Genomic DNA, 18,233 nt, shown 5'->3' with positions numbered 1-18,233 from the left:
TAGAACAAGATGAATAAACAGAATTAGAAGCTCCAACCTGTAAACTGCAGCTTCCTTCACAGGCAAGAATACAACCCAAATTCCCCACTACCTGTAGAATTGTGTATTTTTGGGTACAGAATCACCCAGCTAGAATAGCAGGATTGCAGAGCTCCACACCTGACTGACAGCTCCAGAATGCAACTATCAACTCTCTTCAACACAATGTAAAATTAAGGTAATAGAAAGCTTTAAAAAAGTACATAAAGACACCAGAACACCTACAAAGTGAACCCCAGCCTACAGCCAAGGCTCTGCCAGGCTTCTCCAAATAGAATTTTGGCAACACCTCTGGTCTAAACAGAGCCCTGAATCAATTCCATTTAATACACAGATGTAGATTCTTTGACAAAAGCAGTGGCTGGAATTCACCACTGACTTTAGCAGGCACATTACATGACTACAGCTAATTCTGAGGGGGGGAAAGAATGAAATGACACTGTAGAAATATAAAGCTGTTTTTTTTAAATGCAGAATTTCATCCCTAGAAACTGCCTATTTACTGCTACCAGGACAAAAAGCTGAATGACTAATTCAATGCCATTAAACCACAGATAAGTATCCCTTCAGCTTGTCACAATAAAAAAGCTCAAACTTTTAATTAGCCTTTATGTGTAATAACCCATAAGAGATGTGAATATGTTCCAAAAACATCTGCACTGGGGATATTAGGAAAAACATAATCGTTTTATTCATCTTAAAGCAGCAATGGCAAAATACTAATTAAGATAAAACTTGGCAGCTCAGTATGAGTGATAGGTCCAAAAAATGACATCTTTAGCCTGGACAGAGCAGCAAGAAAATATTTCAGCAGATAGTTTTCTCTGAGTATATATTACTTTTTCTCATGTAAGGCATGTGACAGCGTTCAGTCATTGTTAAGACCTGAAGACAAATCAAGGAGGGTGGAAATCCCAGAAATGGAATTAAAACAAATTCTCACAAGACATAACATCCAGCTACCTCTATAACAATAACAATAATACTAATAACAATAATAATAACAACAACAGTAGAAGGTAAAAGAAAAGAGGCTCGCAGATGCTACAGTAAATGCATTTACCTGCCTCAAATTTCGGTGCAGACAAGGCTCAGTCTTGGAAATGAGAAACTGGCAAAAGACAATTGAAATACACACTGGGACTGGTGGTGAAAGACTTCTGTAGACACGGCAGGAGATGATAAATCTGCCACAGCCTTCGGCGCAGATGCAGCTTCAGTACAGCAACAACAAGTAGAAAAAAGTTTCAAGGCTGTTCCACATGAACCTTCTCAGGGGGAGTAAGGCTGAATGCTGAAAGGAAGGATTTATGGCCAAACAGTTTGTATAAAACTCTGTTTTTTCCCCCCAATATACTGAAAATTATGCTACATGTGTGCTTTAAAAACAAGCAAATTAACAAACCCATTTTTGCCCCCACAGACATTTATCAGCTTATTATAAAACTCTCTTGGGTAAGCTTAGGCCATATTTCAGAATTGAATGTACTAATTAAAATAAGGACTTGCAGCAGCTTAGCAAGGTTTTCTTTCATCAGTTTGTTCAAGCATTCATTTCAATTCTATCCTACCTTGCAAAAAACCAAGTCTGATTTACTCCCACCTGAAGACCCAGTGACAGAACCCGGAAGAATGATGGTCACAGTTATCTCCTTTCTCTCTCCACATTCAAGTGAGAAGCAGCTGAGTAGGTCAAGAGCTGCCACCTCAACTACCCCTGGTAATAGAGATCCCATTCCTGATTCTCAATGCAAACACATACTACAGACTGAATAATCAAAGCCCCCTTCCCCATTTTTAAGTTAAAGTTCAACTGAAAAGACGAAAGCAATACTGCACACCTTTCGAGATTCAGATCTTGCTTCTTCCCTTCCCTCTGGGTGCAGACTTGGAATGCAAAATAAATACAAACTCCTGTACACCTTGGATCTGCTCTCTCCAAATACCAAGAGGGTGATTCCCACCCCCCAGTTTATTATGGAAATCTTACTCAACACCAACTGCTATAGCCAAAACCAGATCATATGGCCAAAACCAGAATGAAAACAATCCATTAAAAGAGTGCTATAAGGTATCTAGAAATAACTTTAGGTAGCTCACAGATGTCACAGTTCAATTGTATGTCCACGGTAGCAGCACTTGTATTGAGCCTTACTTACAAAATTGATTATTTCCAACTGTTTGCTCATTTCATCTCTTAAGGAGAAAGGACTCCTTTCACATGACTAGAAAATTCCATCTTTACAGTCTTCACCTTTCTGCAGGTATCTGCCTAAACAAAGCTTTAAAACAATCGCTTTATTCTCAAGGGTTTAGTCCAAATGTGACTTCAAATAGAAGCTGGAGGAATGCTATGCCAAACTGAGAGCACTTTAAAAAAATATGCATATGCAAAACTGCTAATGACGTCCTGATCCTCCCCCACTTTTTTTTTTCTTTGGATCATTCAAGAAAGGTGCTGGTCTGGTTCTCAACAAATGAATTTCTACATGTGACACTCAAGGAATAGATAATTGTGTTAACTATGGGATACCATTCTGTGACAAACTAGATTCCAAGTACCACTAAGGCAGAATCACTGAAACGTCCCTTCTCCCACTAATGTTTTCCAGCACATGACAACCACATGTAATCAATCCACTGAGAAGCAGAAAATATTTGTCTGGGAGATTAAAAAAAGTATAATCTGTGCTCTCCTTCCAAAGACACAGACATGTAATCTTTCTGATAAAGTGGTTTCCTGGTTTAACTGTTTTCATGGCTTCCACTGCTCCCCAATTCCTATCCAGGTGAAGATTAAAGTTTTAAGAGTAATTGCACTGTAGTTGGAAAACTGGCCAAAGTCCCTGAAGAAAATGACTGAGTGGGAAACCTATGAAAGTGGTGAGGGGAGAAAGACACTTTTTAATCCTGATTTTTTTCATCAGTCTAGTTTAGCCACCCAAAAGAGCAAGAACATGAACAAGAATGACAAAAAGGGAGGGGGACACACCCCAAGGAACACTGCTTGATAAGATTTTTTTGAGTTTAAGAACTTCACTGTATGCATTTTACTACATAAAGCACTTTGAAAATGAACACTTGCACAGAAACTGCTTTCTGGACAAGACAAACTTGAGCTGTGATATTAATATTGTGAATATTTTCTACTACTTGCTGTCAACTTCCTCACAAGGAGATAATTCCCATTTTACAGAAATGCCTATAGAAAGCTGTAGGATTTTCATACACGGCATAACTGTTACCAACTGTTTACATAAACTAACGTGGACTACAATTTAAATAAACTGTTTTTATGAGAACTATCTGACTATAGTTAGAATCTCTACTACTAGACACATTTTCTCAAGAATTTAAATCAAGAAACCATTTTAACTGATAAAAGAGCATATACTAATCAATTTTAATTAGCAACTCACCTTCAACATAATACTGAGAAACTGAACACTTTTTTCAGTCCACTCTGAATAGCACCAAACACTTATGAACACACTGAGAATTTTGCACACTGGATCATTCCAAACCATATTTACCTCATTGATTACTAGCTCACTAACACTGAACAACAGCCCTTCCCAACCTACCTGTTCAAAAGCAGTAACAGAAAACATGCTCTACTGAGAAACAGGACTAGAGAGGACTGAAAACATCTGGAACTACTTGGGGAACAAAACAACAACCACAAAAATAAGAGAATACTTTCACATCAGATCCACACTGTTCTCTTTCTCACTCCTGGCATGCAGTAAGTATGCCAGGATCAACAATGTGCTCCTGATTCTGGAGCTGTAACAACTCAGCTCCCATCCATTAAAGCAGACAAAAAAATAGGGGTTCTGCATGTTTTGCAGGGTCTTAACTGGAAACAAGTGAAATTACTTAATTAGCACTCAGTCAAATGTGATTCTGGACTTAGCACACCTCTGTGCATTTGACCTGCTTGAAGGAATGCTGATTAAAGATTTTTGCACATCATTAAAGAACAGAGTATTTTCTGAAGCTTTATAAACAACACATTTCCAAAGAGCATTTAAGCTGATAGGACAGAAGGTAATAATTATATTTGCTAGAAGTGAAGGAGAATGGGCAAATAAAATGAAGCATTTTACCAGCCCATTTACAGGTGGATAAATTTTAAAAAAGCCAACCCAACATACAGTGGGTATCATCTCTGACAGACTAACAGGGCGGGATTACACAACTCTTCAATGAGTTTACTGGCACAACATTTTCCACAAAACATGAACTCCTGCACAAGATATGCTTCAGACTTTGGAGATACAACTTTCTCCTTTCTCTTGGAGATTTGTATTTCTGAAGTCCTTTAACTTGAGCAGTAGGTATGTAAGTTCTCCTGAGATTTCAAGAGTTATCCTGTAAGACAGCATCAGCCTAAAGAAAGCAGCAAGGAAAAAAAAAGCAGCATTTTTTAATCACATAGATTAGAGAAAGCAGAAAATGTGAAAAATACAAAAAGCACTTTCTGCTCATTAGAGTATACAGGAAAGAGTGGAGCAGGTTCCACTCTTAAAACCTTATAATAGGTTTATACTTTTTAGGCATAAAACACTTGTTTTATAAGTGTTGTTGCTGAAAACCCCTTATTTTCCCAGAAACTGACTGGGTAGAGAGGAATGGCTGCTAAGACAAGGAGGCCAAGATCTTATTTCCCCCTGGTGAGAAGAGATCAGATAAACTTCCTCCTTCCACACATGCTCACAGGAACACAACTCCACTCTCCACCTCTCTTCCTTGAATTCTAGGCAGAAGCAGTGAAGCTACACAATTTTACTTTTTCCATGCTGCAGAGGCAAAGTCAACCTGGGAAAAGCATTTTCCTCTACAGCTTTTACAGGGGAAAAAACCCAACCCAACCAACCAAAAAAAAAAAAAGTCCCATTAAATACCTGAACTGTCATCAGGAGTTTGAGACAGTAACAGAACAGGTTACCCTGTACCACTCCCTCCACAGAAAAAAAACCACAGGTCTCAACACCACAGTCTCAGTTGGTTGGAGATTCAAAGATAAAACTGTAAAATGATGACACTTTTTCAAAGGTTCTTGTAACTCTGAGAAACCTTTTGTGAGCTCAGGTTTCAGACACTGAAACTGCAGTTTGATTTTGCAGCAAGCCAGTTTCCATGGGAGCAAAATTCTGACTGACAGCCATCCTACAGTCTGCTGTGAGCCCAGTGAGACTGAAGAACAGTGAAAGACATCTTAGAAAGCCAGAATACACCATGTGAAACTTTGTATGCAAGTTGTTAGGAAAAGTTGTCATTGATAGGAAAAGAAATATGAGGCAAAGCAGGAAAAAAAATCCAGAATGAAGCTTTGGTAGAACTACCATGGAGTGTCACCTTACAAAAGAAATGCTTAAAGAATGAAAACTGGCAAAGAAACATTTAAAAACCATTCAGGTGTATTGACACTCAAACTGGAAGTAAAATGCTGGTGCTGAAGAGACCAGCAAAACCCCAAACTGTTCTATATTCAATAACCAACCAACAGAATATACTGCCTTTATCACAGTAAATACAGTAACAGAAGCCTGACTTACAAATTTTAACAGACAAAACTAGAGCAAAAAATGTAGGAAGTTGGCTTAGTAACTAAAGCTGTATCTGAAGGTGAAACAAAGAAGAATACAAGATATTTCTCCTTAGAAAAACTCCCTAATGTATTCTCAAGGGAAAAAACCACAGAGGACAGCTATTTTCCTCACTGATACAAGCTTTACAAAACAAATTCTTCTAACAGCAGCCATGAAATCCAGCCAAAATCTGTCTTTTTAAGAATACAGATGAGAATGCAGGACCAAATAGCAGCTCAAGATAAATTTCATCAAGAAACTAGAGATGGCAGCAAAGTCTCAAGCTAGCATCTGAGTGTAAGAGGAAAAGTTAAATGAAAAGGAAAAGTTCTGAGTAATTCTTACAGCTTTGTCCAACAGTAAACATTTCAAACTGCTTTTTCTTTTTTCCTTTTTCAAACAGTGACAAAAAAAAGGAAATCTATCAGTAAGAACAGCTACAAATCACTGCAAGGCTCTATTTTTAAATGTAAAAACATCACAGATCAACTTTTAGCACATATGAGAAAAAGAACTTTAAAGCAGCTTTCAGCAAAACACACGTTTAAATTCTAACATGCAGCAATATTCTCACAAGTCACCGCTGATTTCTGAATGTTCCAGCCATATATCTGAAACCACATTTCAGGAAGGTATTATTCTTACACTCTTCCTTGTCTTTGCAATTTTAACAAATACTGAGAAGCTGGATACAGTCTGGGTTTTGAGAAGAGAATTTCCCAAATTAGTTTTCTGGAACACTTTAAAATTTTAAAAAATACACTGGCAACATGAGAAACTAAGTCCCATTGTGAAATACAATGAACATTCAGGAAAGAATCACAGAAGTTTCACTTCTTTCTGCTTAACTACATCCCTGAGAATAATTGCAGATTATACTTCTGAGTTTGCTGTTCAACACAACACCTAAAGGATCCTGGATATTGAAAAGCACCATTTCAAGAGACAGTGTAGCTCACCAGCATGGAGAATTACCCAAACCAACAGTTCTGCTGTGGATTTTGCCTTGCTGCTACCTGAGACATGTTCTCAGAACTTGTCAGCCCATGCCTTTGCATCATCAGTGCTTGGAGCAATCCTCCCAAAATCAGGACACTCAAATTAAAATCCTTCCCTAGCACACAGTGCCTGCAAAAGCAGTCAGCAGGCTAGAAAATACGGGAATCAAAGGTATTCTTAACACTCCCAGCTGATGTTTTATGGAATCATTTAAAAATCACCAGACCCACTAGAAAGGGAAACAAAGCATCCATGATGATCATCTTCACAAAGCAAAAATCTGACTCCCAGTCCCTGTTCTGAGCAAATTTTAAGTATTTCAAACACACAACACTAAACAACTCTACAGTCAGCAATCTATTTGAAAACACCTCTTATCAACACAGCAAACAGACAACTCGAACTTTTGAAAACTTCAAACCAAGAATCCAAGAAGATTCATCTGCAAGAGCTGAGGAAGTATCCTCAAAGTGTACCTCAATGGCAGCTATGAAGTTTTGAATACTTTACAATTACAAGTGCCTGCAGCTGATAAAAAAATTGACACACTTGAGATCTAAGATTAGGGAAAGAACTTCTGATATTTTAAGCACCCTGTTTACTTTATGCTTTTAAAGATAATTGAACCTTAAGGGCTGAACATCCGAGAAACTCGGCCAACAGATAACTGCTTTTTCCAGAAAGGAAAAAGTAAGAAAAATAATCTTAATCTAATAGCTCTAACTGAGCAATACAGTTCTGTCTGACCTTCAGTTTTGAAAGCCCCTTTTGTTCCTTTCATGTCTGTAGTGCTGAAGGTCTGAAATTAAGATACTTGCAGAAACACACTAAGAAAAAGGTTACTTCTAGTTTGGGGAGGCTGTAGAAAGGAAAACAGTGTTTTCTGTAAATGGAAGTTGGTACTTCTCAATCTAAACTTGATCCAGATGCACTAACACAGAACTTTTCCTAAAAAGACCGGAAACAAAAACCCAAACAAAAAACCCCAAAAAACAAATTGACAGAAAGACGGATATTTTAACTGAAACAAGTTCTTGATCAATACAATACATTTTACATTTAGGTTTACAGCAAAACAAAATCTGAAAATAGGTGGCTTGGGAAAACTTTGGTTTTGAATTTCTTCAACATTCCTAAATATGTTATCAGAGCTTTTGCACACAATCACACCAGAAGCAAAAGTAAAAGATTTGGTTTCTATAAAGATTAGAATTACCCACAAACATCAAAGCACGCTTGCCGTTCAGAGTACACTCAACTGTGAAATTTTAAGTTCTGAAGGACCCAACAAGGCACATGCACATTTGAAGAACATCTAACCATGTCAGAAGCTAATATACTTCAAAGAATTAATTCAAATATTCAACAAATAAAAATCCCAGAGTCAGTTGCCTTCCTAATTTTAATTGGCTGCATCACCAATTAAAATCCTGAATGAAGTGAGGTCCTGATGTAAAGTTAGTGCTTGGTTTTAATTACAGGGAATAGGAATATGTGTATAGGAAGAAGGAAAAAACAAATTAAGACCATAAAAACAACTCTTTTTTTGTGTGCATATGTTAATAATTGCATGTTAATTTGGAACGTTTCCTTTCCCCTCAAAAGTAATCTGTTTCCCTTTTTTCTTGCCCTTTCCTTACCATTGTCTGGATTATTGCAGAAAAGGGTTTGGAAGCTAACTTCCTGATTATACAAAAAAAGCCAAACATACTTTAAAAAAAAAACCTAACAGAGCATTTTACGATATGGTCATAGTAGTTGACTGTTGCCAAAGGTGAGAAGAGGGAGAGGTGCCCACTTTATCCCTCTCCATCCCTGAGTCTTCCACCTCGAGCAAGCCCTGACTGCACTGTAGGTCTGGTCAAGTCAGTGAAAACAGCAGAAAAACCATAATTTCTGTAGTGCACCTGGCTCATACAGACCAGGTGAATATGGGAGTAGGCACAGGGGAAGGGTGGATCACTCGGGGCACATAAAGAGAGCAAGATCTCCGAGAGCAATGCCTCCTTCTTCCAGCAGCAGCAAACTTAATTCAGCTCCTGTCACCAAGATGCCCTCACACACTGCTCACACGGGGCACAAAGAGGAGAAAGGGTACCACTGCCATGTTCACACAACCTCCAGCACAGCTACAGCTTGTCACAGCTCTCCTTCCTGAACTATGATATACTTGCTGAGGCTGCAGGATCACAAAGGTGCAGGATTTCACCTCAATTCCCACCCTGGTTCCTGCTCTGCATGCAGCCAGACCAGTGCTGAGCAGACAGGTCTCTTCTCTAAACCCATCCAAACACAACCTATCTGCTGCTGCTGCATTCAAGTTCAACCCTGGCAAAAAAAGCTCCACAAAGCTCTTTTCTAGGAAAAATTACTAGCTCGGATCACTAGTGATGTAGAAAAGATCATATCACTTAATACATAATTCCCTAAATTGTTTGTCATCTTCACAGGCCACCCTCACTCCCACCTCCTCTATCATCTTCTCCTAACCAGAAGGAGGGGGGTGGAGGAGTGGTTTCAAGAAGGGAGATAAGATTACCCCACTTGCTTCTTCACTATCCCTTCCATTTACAGGGGTATTGATCCCTTTAATTGAGTGTAAATGAGTGCTTTCCTACGGTTCAGAACTGTTCCCCTCTGTTCAGTATCAGAATCAACATCTGGAGCCAAAATAAAAAGGAGAAAGTGGGCAGCTGACAACTCCATTTGGACGATCAGGATTTCCGTGGAGCAGGGTGGAAGTAAAGCAGTTACACACTCCTTTGGCTGCCTTCTCTGAGTGGGAACATCAAGGACACAGCCAAAGGCTTCACTCACAGACCCTCTCCCCAAAACCAAAGTGGGATAAAGAAGGAGGCAGAGGAACATGCCTAAGTTCTGAGATGGTCAGGACAAGATGAACTTTCTTTTAGGAGAAGTTCTTTAGATTTTTCTGGGTTTTCGGTTTGTTTTTTTGGGTTTTTTTGTTGTGTTTTTTTTTTTTTGCTTTTGGTGGTGTTATGTCTACTTCACAGACCCGCATAACAAGAGACCTAGAAAAAGATTTCATGAAGTTCTGAATATCCTAAAGACTGTACCTCAGAAGCCTCAACGTCTCTACAGTTAAGACTTCCTTCCTTACTTCTAGTGATCTTTGGATCAAAAATTCAACTTGCAAAAGTCAACTGCCTTCCAAACTCTGGTAACTGAATTTACATGAAGTCACAAGTTACCCTAGAATAACATGTTCCTAGGAAAGGCACACTTTGAAATTCTAAGGGTTTCTTAATCTCAGCTGCAGCAGAACTGACACTTTGATAAGATAAAACTAGTTTTGCAACTTGCCTTAAAGTGCTTCCAAACAACTGAACACATTTTGAACCACTGTAAATGCCTGTACACCCCAGCTTTTACTTCTAAAAATTTTTTTCAGAGGAAAGTTTTGTACAACTTTCTTAGTTCACATATCCTAGGAAATTTACTCACTATTAAATGCTAGGAATAACTGCTTATGTCCACATAATCCAGAAAAGAAAATGGAGACGTTAGTTAAAAATGAAATCAGAGTAGCTGCAAGCAGTGACCTCCCATTGGGTAGTCAAAGAAACAGGTGAAGGAGCCAAGTAAAAATCTATTCAACCAAATGCTACTTACAATCCCTGGTGGAAGGCAAATATTCAGTATTTCTTAAACAGACAATGAACTTTGTGAGTTTGTAAGAACTGTGCATCAACTATTAATGTTTTCAGGTGCTGAAAACACGTTCTAACTACTGACTTCTGAAAAAATTAAGTCAATTTAAGGCAAAATATTGATAACCCAAGAATTCTGACAAATCCTAAGCCTGGAAGGAAAGCATAGCCCCACTGCAACAAAAGACAGAACATATGGACTAACTTGCTGGCTACCCCTTCTTATCCTATTCTAGGAAAAAAGTGATGAAAGTAAAAGAGCAAGGCACTTCTTAACCAATGCACATTCAATTCTGTCCTGTGAGAATACATTAGGCAATAGTCCTCAGTCCTTTTAGTCCTAAATTTATCCTGTAAAAGGTTTTTAGTATTATCTCTGGAAAGACTTTGCTTCTCATACAAACTGAAGTGAAAAAATAAACCCTTATTACAATGTAAAGGTCTTTTATGGTCAAGCTCCAAAAATTATTTGAACCTTATTTCACTGTTTTCACCTCCAAAAAAGACACTGGTAAAAGGGAGCTTAAATACCCAGCAACACAAAGGTATCTGAAATGCCACAGTTTTGCTGTGCACTGCCGTTTCCAACAAGGGCAGCATTCCTTGCACCAACAGACACCTCCCAAGGAACACTGCAACCCATTCTGAATGCAGCACAAGTTTATCAAGAGAGGGTACTAACCTGGCACACAAAACACAGTTCACTTTACAGCCATGCTGAACTCAAGGCACTCTCTTCCCATGCTTTAGATGCCTTACCAAGGTTTCCTCTTACACACTTATCTGATGTAGGCAAAGAAAAAAGTTTCTTGGGGTTCTTTTGGTGGGAATAGCTGATACACTATCTCAAGAGGCAAGTTTAATTTTTTAACAGGTAGGGATGATAGTTCTGGCCATGCTGATAGTCATGCTGCATATTAAAAAAAAGTACTCCCTTCATTCATGAGTTATTTTTATCAACTCCACAATTCGGCATGAAATAGCTACTTATAACAACCACTCGTTTCTGGAGTCATCCTTCTTTAGATGACACATTTAATATGACTACAAGTTTCTGAGAAGTGATCTTTGGAAACATCATACTGAGGTTAATAATGCTTGATTACCTTTCATAGTAGTGACATCTGTATAAAAGATTATAAAAAAGCACAGTGTATAAGAGAGAGGGCTAAGTAGGTGAGTGGCTGTTGACATAAAATGTGTCTCTCTTCTTTCCCTAATATTTCTTTATCCTAGAGCATTTTATCTTAAGTACTATGTTTGAATTGAAATTCAGAAGATTGAATCAAGAATTACTTGGGTCCTGAAGCCTGGCCCCCATTTTTCTGAAACTTCATACTATTTTAATAACACGATCAAACTCCTAACTAATCAAATCTTCAAGTCAAGGTCACTTTTTTCATCCCACAACTTCTCACAGACATCTGATCCAGGATCTCCGTAGTGATCTGGTCTAAAATCTTCAAACTTTCAGGCTGAAATTACACAGGACTAGTCTGCTCAGATTTGCTCATTTTCAAGGCTTCCTTCTCTCGGGTGTTTAAACACATAAATATATTTGCTAAGCCCCTGCACAATCTTTCTCAGCTTGTATTTTCCCAGATCAAGCTCCTCCAAACTTCCCTCTTAAGCAATTCTCAACTTCCCAATCACTACAGCTGTCTTGTTCACATTTTAAGAATCACAGTATCATTTATGTTAGAAAAAACCTCCAAGATCATCAACTCCAACCTCTGACCGATCCCCACCCTGTCAACTCAACCCTGGATGGCACTGAGTGCCACATCCAGTCAGCTCATGAACAGCTCCAGGGATGCTGACTCCTCCACCCCCTGGGCAGCTCATTCCAATGCTCAGCAACCCTCTCCATGAAGGAATTCTTCCTCAAGAAGGAGCTACACAGGAGTGCTGCTGGTTATCAATATTAGAAAAAGCTGCACAAATAGAATAGTGGTTGAAACGTACTCTGCAACCAGGTTTGCTCATTCTATTCTGTGTTCAGCTGCTTAAGTAGGCAGAGCCTCTTAAGTAGAAATGGGTCACTGCTACAGCTAAAATCTATTGCAGAAAAACTTACCTAAGGTTATACTCTAGCAATTATACACTACAAATAATAAACCACTATTTTCTTGAGGAAATGCACATTATGACCTCATGCTTAAATCAAATATTTATTATAATCTGTTACTCTTATGTACTGCAACAGTGACAACAGCCAAGTATGTTTTATTAACAGAGAGTTTCAAACAGCACTAAAAAACTCAAAAGCTAAACTAGACAAATCAGGTGTCATATCCCAAAGAACTTCCCTTCCCTTCCCCCCCTTTACAAACAGTGAGTACATACAGCAGTTGTTTCACATTTCCATTTGATTTGTCATTAATTACACCCATCAGTTATTTGCATTGGTTTTACAGGAAATGCAAAATCTCAACTGCGTACTAGACTAAAAGTATGTTTGAGAGGCAACAGCATTCTAATTCCTGTGAGTGAAAATGGAGGCAATAATGAAAAACAATACTACTGAAACCATCAAAAGACCTCTACATAGTTTTGTTACCACAATAATTACAATTATTAAAAGTTTTCAGTATTTCTTAGACGAGGAATCCACAAGCTCTGTCATCCTTTTCCTTGAACACTCCCAGACTGAGGCATAAATCCAAAGCAGCTCCAACTCCAGGTAAGAGCTTAGGCTGGAATTGCAACCAGCACCCCTTGTCTGATTCAGTGGGCTAGAAGCCTTCAAATTTTAATGGAAAAAACCAACCCACCACCCAAACCCTGTCCCACGATTTGCATTCTCAGCTCACATCTGTGGTTCCAGCTGTGTTATCAGTCTGGAAGGAGAAGGCAGAAGGGAGCAATGCCTGCTGGCTCTTGCCCTTTAACTACTCTTTACTAGATGGAAGAGCCCAAGCAGAGAGATTCATCCCATCACGGAGCAAAGAGGGATGAAAACAAACTAAAATCCTCACACGTGCAGTGCAGAAGAGGATTAGCCTCAACCAAGATTGCAGAGAATGTCCTGGAAGCTCTGACAGCACTAGCACCAAACATCATGGTATCCTTGGGTACTGGAAATGCCAACAACTGCACTACTACACACACAGTGATGCCACATACAGCCCACACATAGAAGAAAAAAATTACAAAAATGTACAGTTTAAGTGACTATTAGTAGTATCACAGAATGGGTCAGGCTGGAAGGGACCACCGTGGGTCATCAGGTCCCACCTCCCTGCTCAAGCAGGGTCATCCCACAGCACATGGCACAGGACTGTGTCCAGATGGTTCTGGAATATCTCCAGTGAGGGGGACTTCACACTCTGGACAATCAGTTCCAGTGCTTGGTCACTGCACAGTGAAGGAATTCTTCCTCATGTTCAGGTGGAACTTCCTGGCCATCAGTTCCTGTCCCATCGCCCCACGGAGCAGCCTGGTCCATGCCCTGACCCTCCCTGCAGACACTGACAGGGGTGAGGGCCCCTCTCTGCTCTCTCTTCTCGGGGCTGGACAGGCCCAGCTCCCGCAGCCTGTCCTCAGTGAGATGTTCCAGTCCCTCCATCATCTTTGTCACCCTCCACTGGATCTGCTCCAGGAGCTCCATGTCTGTCCTGTCCTGAGGAGCCCAGAGCTGGACACAGCACTCCAGGTGATCCTCACAGGGCTGAGCAGAGGGGCAGGATCCAGCTGCCAGCCATGCTCTTCCTAATGCACCCCAGGATTAATGATTTCAATTGTGACCAAAGCCCTTTCAAACACAAATAAATGACTATCATCTTTATCCCACCGTAGTTACAACTTAAACATTTGGAGAAATTTTAAGTAAGTCCTACTGTTAGAAAGGTCAGACAATCTTTATGGTTCTCCTCTAATGCTAACATAAAGTGATATGGATCTTAAGAGGTACAGAAACGTAAAACCAGATAATTTAACGTAAAGTCCTTGCAGAACAAGGTTCTGTCATAAAAACCTTGCCTCACTCTTCCAGATTCAACACCTACTGAAGACAGGCATTCTCTCTCTGGCATAAAGAAAACTCCTGCTATGTGTATGTGGAGCTTCTCTGATAGAACAGTTTGCACCTTGGATGAGTAGCCAAGAAGTTTCAGTTTTACACCTACTACGTTTTATAAACTACTCAAAGCTTTTTGAATGAAAATTCTAATAAAAAAATAAACAAGTACACATAGCACTATCTGTGAGCTGTCAATCAAACACATGGTCTGATCCACATAGGAACAGCCTTAAAGATTTTAGACTGTGAACTTCTCAACCAATACACAGGGAGAATCTCTTCAAAGTCACCTGGAAGCAAGTTAGGAAAAAAAAAAGGCACACTTGTATTTTTCATCACTATCACTTATCCTGAGATATGTTAACACATTTCTGAAGGCTAATAAAGAAATCCCCAATTTATTTCTTTCTGAAGAATGTTTGTGTCAGCCAAGTTGAAGAGATGGTAACCTCAAACATAACATGTCTGGTTAAGTAAAAATACATGACTAATGTTAGTGTCATAAATGCCACTTTAAAAAGTTCAATGAGAAATTGGGATTGTTATTCCAATTTGTATTTTCATATAGCTTTCAGCAATGGAAAGGTATACTGGAAATATATGCAAAATAAGATTTTCCCTAACATTTTTTTCTAATGAAAACATGAATTAGAATTTCTCTCTATCCCTCCTGGCCTTTCTTTCCACCCACACCCCTTAAAAATGAAAAATGCATGCTTGCAGAACTTAAACACACATGTTTAAATGTCACATAATAAACAGTTTATCATTGTCATTCCCATCAATTCATTCATATACTACTACCCTGTAATTGTTCCTCACCAAAAGCTATTATTGCTGCATTTACTCAAAGTCAGTCTTATCAGTTTATTGTATTTAGAAGTGTTTAAAGCTTATCCTAAAGATCAGAATATGCCTCAACAAATTGGACTGTCTACTGTCAGCCAACAAAGTATCTCCTGATTTCTCTAGTAAATTATATGAGAACTTTGACTAAACACTCAGACATTTTACAGGCAAAGACCTCTTCCCCACACCCTTTATGAAAATACCTTTTACTACCTTAAGTGACAGTGGTAACTACCTATTTAGGAAATAAATTACACATTTTAGTATTTCATGTGTCCAAAATGCAAATCAGAGCCAGATGTGCTAGCTACAAGAACTAAATCACTGCATCAATCAATAACAAATCCCAGGAACATGCAGACATTTAGTGTATGTTTCACTGAAAGATGTTTGGTCAGATGCATATGTAGCAATTCAAAGCAGATCTAGCTTTCCTGAAGTTTCTTATGGACAGGCAAGGTGGTACCTAGAATCTGTAAGCTAAATAAAGATGCTGCACCTCTGGTCCCCTGGAATTTACCTGCATAGCATTGCAAAGAAACGGGAATACCACTCATAAATTGCACATGAAAGTTGTGTATTTATATTTTAAATGTTTGGGTTTTTTTAGAGGCTGGACTTGACATCTGTGCGGAAAAACCTGAGTAATCACAACCAGCTATCAGCCCTTCACACCACCACTGCTGCTATTTTCAGTGATACACCCTGTTTCTGCTACAGCGTTCTTGGCATCACCCTGCTGCTGTGATTCAATATTTATCTGTTAGATCTAGTTACATCACAACACTCTCTACACTACCTAAATCTCGTGTGGAACTTCTGCAGCTAACACCTAATCCACCGGTTTTGAGCTCTCCCTTCGAAATTCTCCAGCCACAGAAGAAAAAGTCAGTGGAGATGTGCGAACATCTGGCCCCCTGTGAATCGATCATCCATCCTCTGAAAGGGTGTGCGGTCATGCATGAGCACTGCACCTTCCTGCTAATGGCAATCGGGCAGGAATAAATCCCAGCATGAACTGCAGTGGTTAGCATAAAACCACTTGTGAAAGGAGTGTGCCAAAAATTGTATTCAAAACACTTTTAATAACAAGAGTTCTGCTCCTACAGAAGCTCCTCAACAGCATCAAGTCAAAGCAATCATACACCATTTATGATGGCAAACAAGGCCCTTGGAGCTTAATATTTTTAAAAGTTGTGTTAGGAGCAAGGTGGTGGTGTCTTGTGAAACGACACAACTGAGTACTGAAACTTCTGCTGACAACAAAGCCACCTGCTATGTCTAAGACCAGCATTTCAGTATAATCCTGAGAAAAGATTAATTCTGGAATATTTTTAGCCCTGGCTTTGAAAGCAGACAGCACTCCATATACACTGAAAAGCATCAGGGTGGAGAGCGGGCAAGAGAATACATGCAGGAAACATTCTTTGTTTATAATCAAAACACGCTCAATTATTCTCATAAAATCCATTGTCGTGAAGAAGAAAACTCCAGGCACATTGAACAGTGTCACTACTAAGGTTTGCAGAGCAATCTCAGCTTTGGAATCAGACACATAGAAAATTAGGCAGTCTCAGTATCACTGTATCTTTCCCGTCCTTTTTGCAATACAGACACAACTACAGAAAATACATGAAAGTCGATGAAGAAATAAAGAATGGATTTCAAAACTGAGCAGTCACGGAAATATGGGGGCAGGGGAGAATGGAGTTCATGTTCAATTCTTTATCACCATCTGATTTGGGGGAGTCTCTGCATATTCTTGGTGACTCGAATTGTCATTTTCATCCAACAGCGGTAACCCGAAACAGCAGCTGGGGAACGCCAGCCGCTGCCTCAACTCCCAGGTTTCATACAAGCCTCGAGCATCGGTTTAACAGCAGTTGCATAATAAGACTCAAAAGGCCAAGCACTCCTCCTGCCTTGTACATCTCCATTTCCACACGAGCCGGAGTGATGGATCTGGACGAGAAGCGAGCACTACCCAAGCGCCACTACCAAGCCGGTTATTATGCAGCAAAGAAGAGGAAAACCCAACACCTGGCGCACAAATATGCAGACACCCAGCCAATAGGTGGATCTACGGAGAGCTATCTCCCCTCTCCCTTCCCCAAGAGGCAATCCTTGATGGGTGTGCCAGGAATGGGATATCGGGGGGGAGGAGAAGAAAAGGGGTGGGAAGTGGTTGCCGCTTGCTGCAGCCAGGCTGAGCGATGGCGAGGTGGTTAATCATGGTGGCTGAGGAAACATGGGGTCACTTCTCCCCCTTCCGCCTCCCGTGTGACGAGGACGGTGGGCACCGGCCACGGGGGGGGACCCGCACCCCGCACGGACCCGCCGGAGGCGACTCAGGTGGGTACCGGGCGGAGCATCCCCGTGCCCGGTGCGGGCGGGGGGCGCGGGGCAGCGCTCCCCCCGCCCAGCCCAGCCCTGCCCTGCCCGCTCCCCGCCGCACTCACTTGCCGATCACCTCGCAGAGCTCGTACACGTCCTCGAACAGCACGTCGTCGTCGGCCATGGTCCGGGCGGGGGGGCTCAGCCCGAGAGGCGGCGGCCCCGGGGACGCCCGGCTCCCCCGCCGCTCAGCGCCCACCGCCACCACGGTAAATCCCGGCCGCTCCCAGCGCCGCCCGCCCGCCCGGGGCTCCCGCGGCCGCGCCGGGACTCCCCGCTCCTGCCGCTCCTCCTCCGCCTCCTGCCGCGGCCGCCGCCGCTCCCCGCGCGTGTCGCACCCCCCGCGCCCCCCGCCTCCCACCCCCTCCCGCCCCCTCCCTCCCGCGCTCAGCCGCGGCTCCCGGCGGGCGGCTCCGGCTCAGCGGGGCGGCGCGGGATCCATGGAGGGGATCGGGGCGGGCGGCAGCGCCGGGTCACTCCTCGCCGGGCGGGAGCGGGGCGCGCGTTCCCGGGCAGGCGGGCGGGAGCGCCGGGAGGGAGGATAATAGTGGGAGGGGGGAGGGCGGGAGGAGCCCAGGCGCGGGCGCTGATTCCGCTCCCGGGCGCGAGGAGGAGGAGGCGGCGGCGGAGAGGCGGCGGTCGCGACAGGCGGTCGCGATAGGCGCT

The 18,233-nt window shown here is 41.4% G+C and overlaps 1 protein-coding gene across 9 annotated transcripts in view; it reads right to left on the bottom strand.

Annotated features, from left to right (window-relative positions):
- Positions 1 to 17,897, bottom strand: part of CASK (calcium/calmodulin dependent serine protein kinase) — a 185,738-nt gene extending 167,841 nt beyond the window's left edge. For all 9 annotated transcript variants that reach the window (XM_030971396.1, XM_030971405.1, XM_030971427.1 and 6 more), the window contains exon 1: positions 17,633 to 17,897. In XM_030971396.1, coding sequence (XP_030827256.1) covers positions 17,633 to 17,691 — 59 coding nt within the window. In that variant the 5' untranslated portion in view covers positions 17,692 to 17,897. The remainder of the gene's footprint in view (positions 1 to 17,632) is intronic.
- Between the last annotated feature and the right edge of the window lie 336 nt (positions 17,898 to 18,233).

The sequence above is a fragment of the Camarhynchus parvulus genome, chromosome 1, assembly GCF_901933205.1.
Source record: "Camarhynchus parvulus chromosome 1, STF_HiC, whole genome shotgun sequence".
Lineage (NCBI taxonomy): Eukaryota > Metazoa > Chordata > Aves > Passeriformes > Thraupidae > Camarhynchus > Camarhynchus parvulus.
The sequence above is the reverse complement of the archived record's forward strand: the minus strand, read 5'-3'. Positions and strand labels throughout refer to the sequence as shown.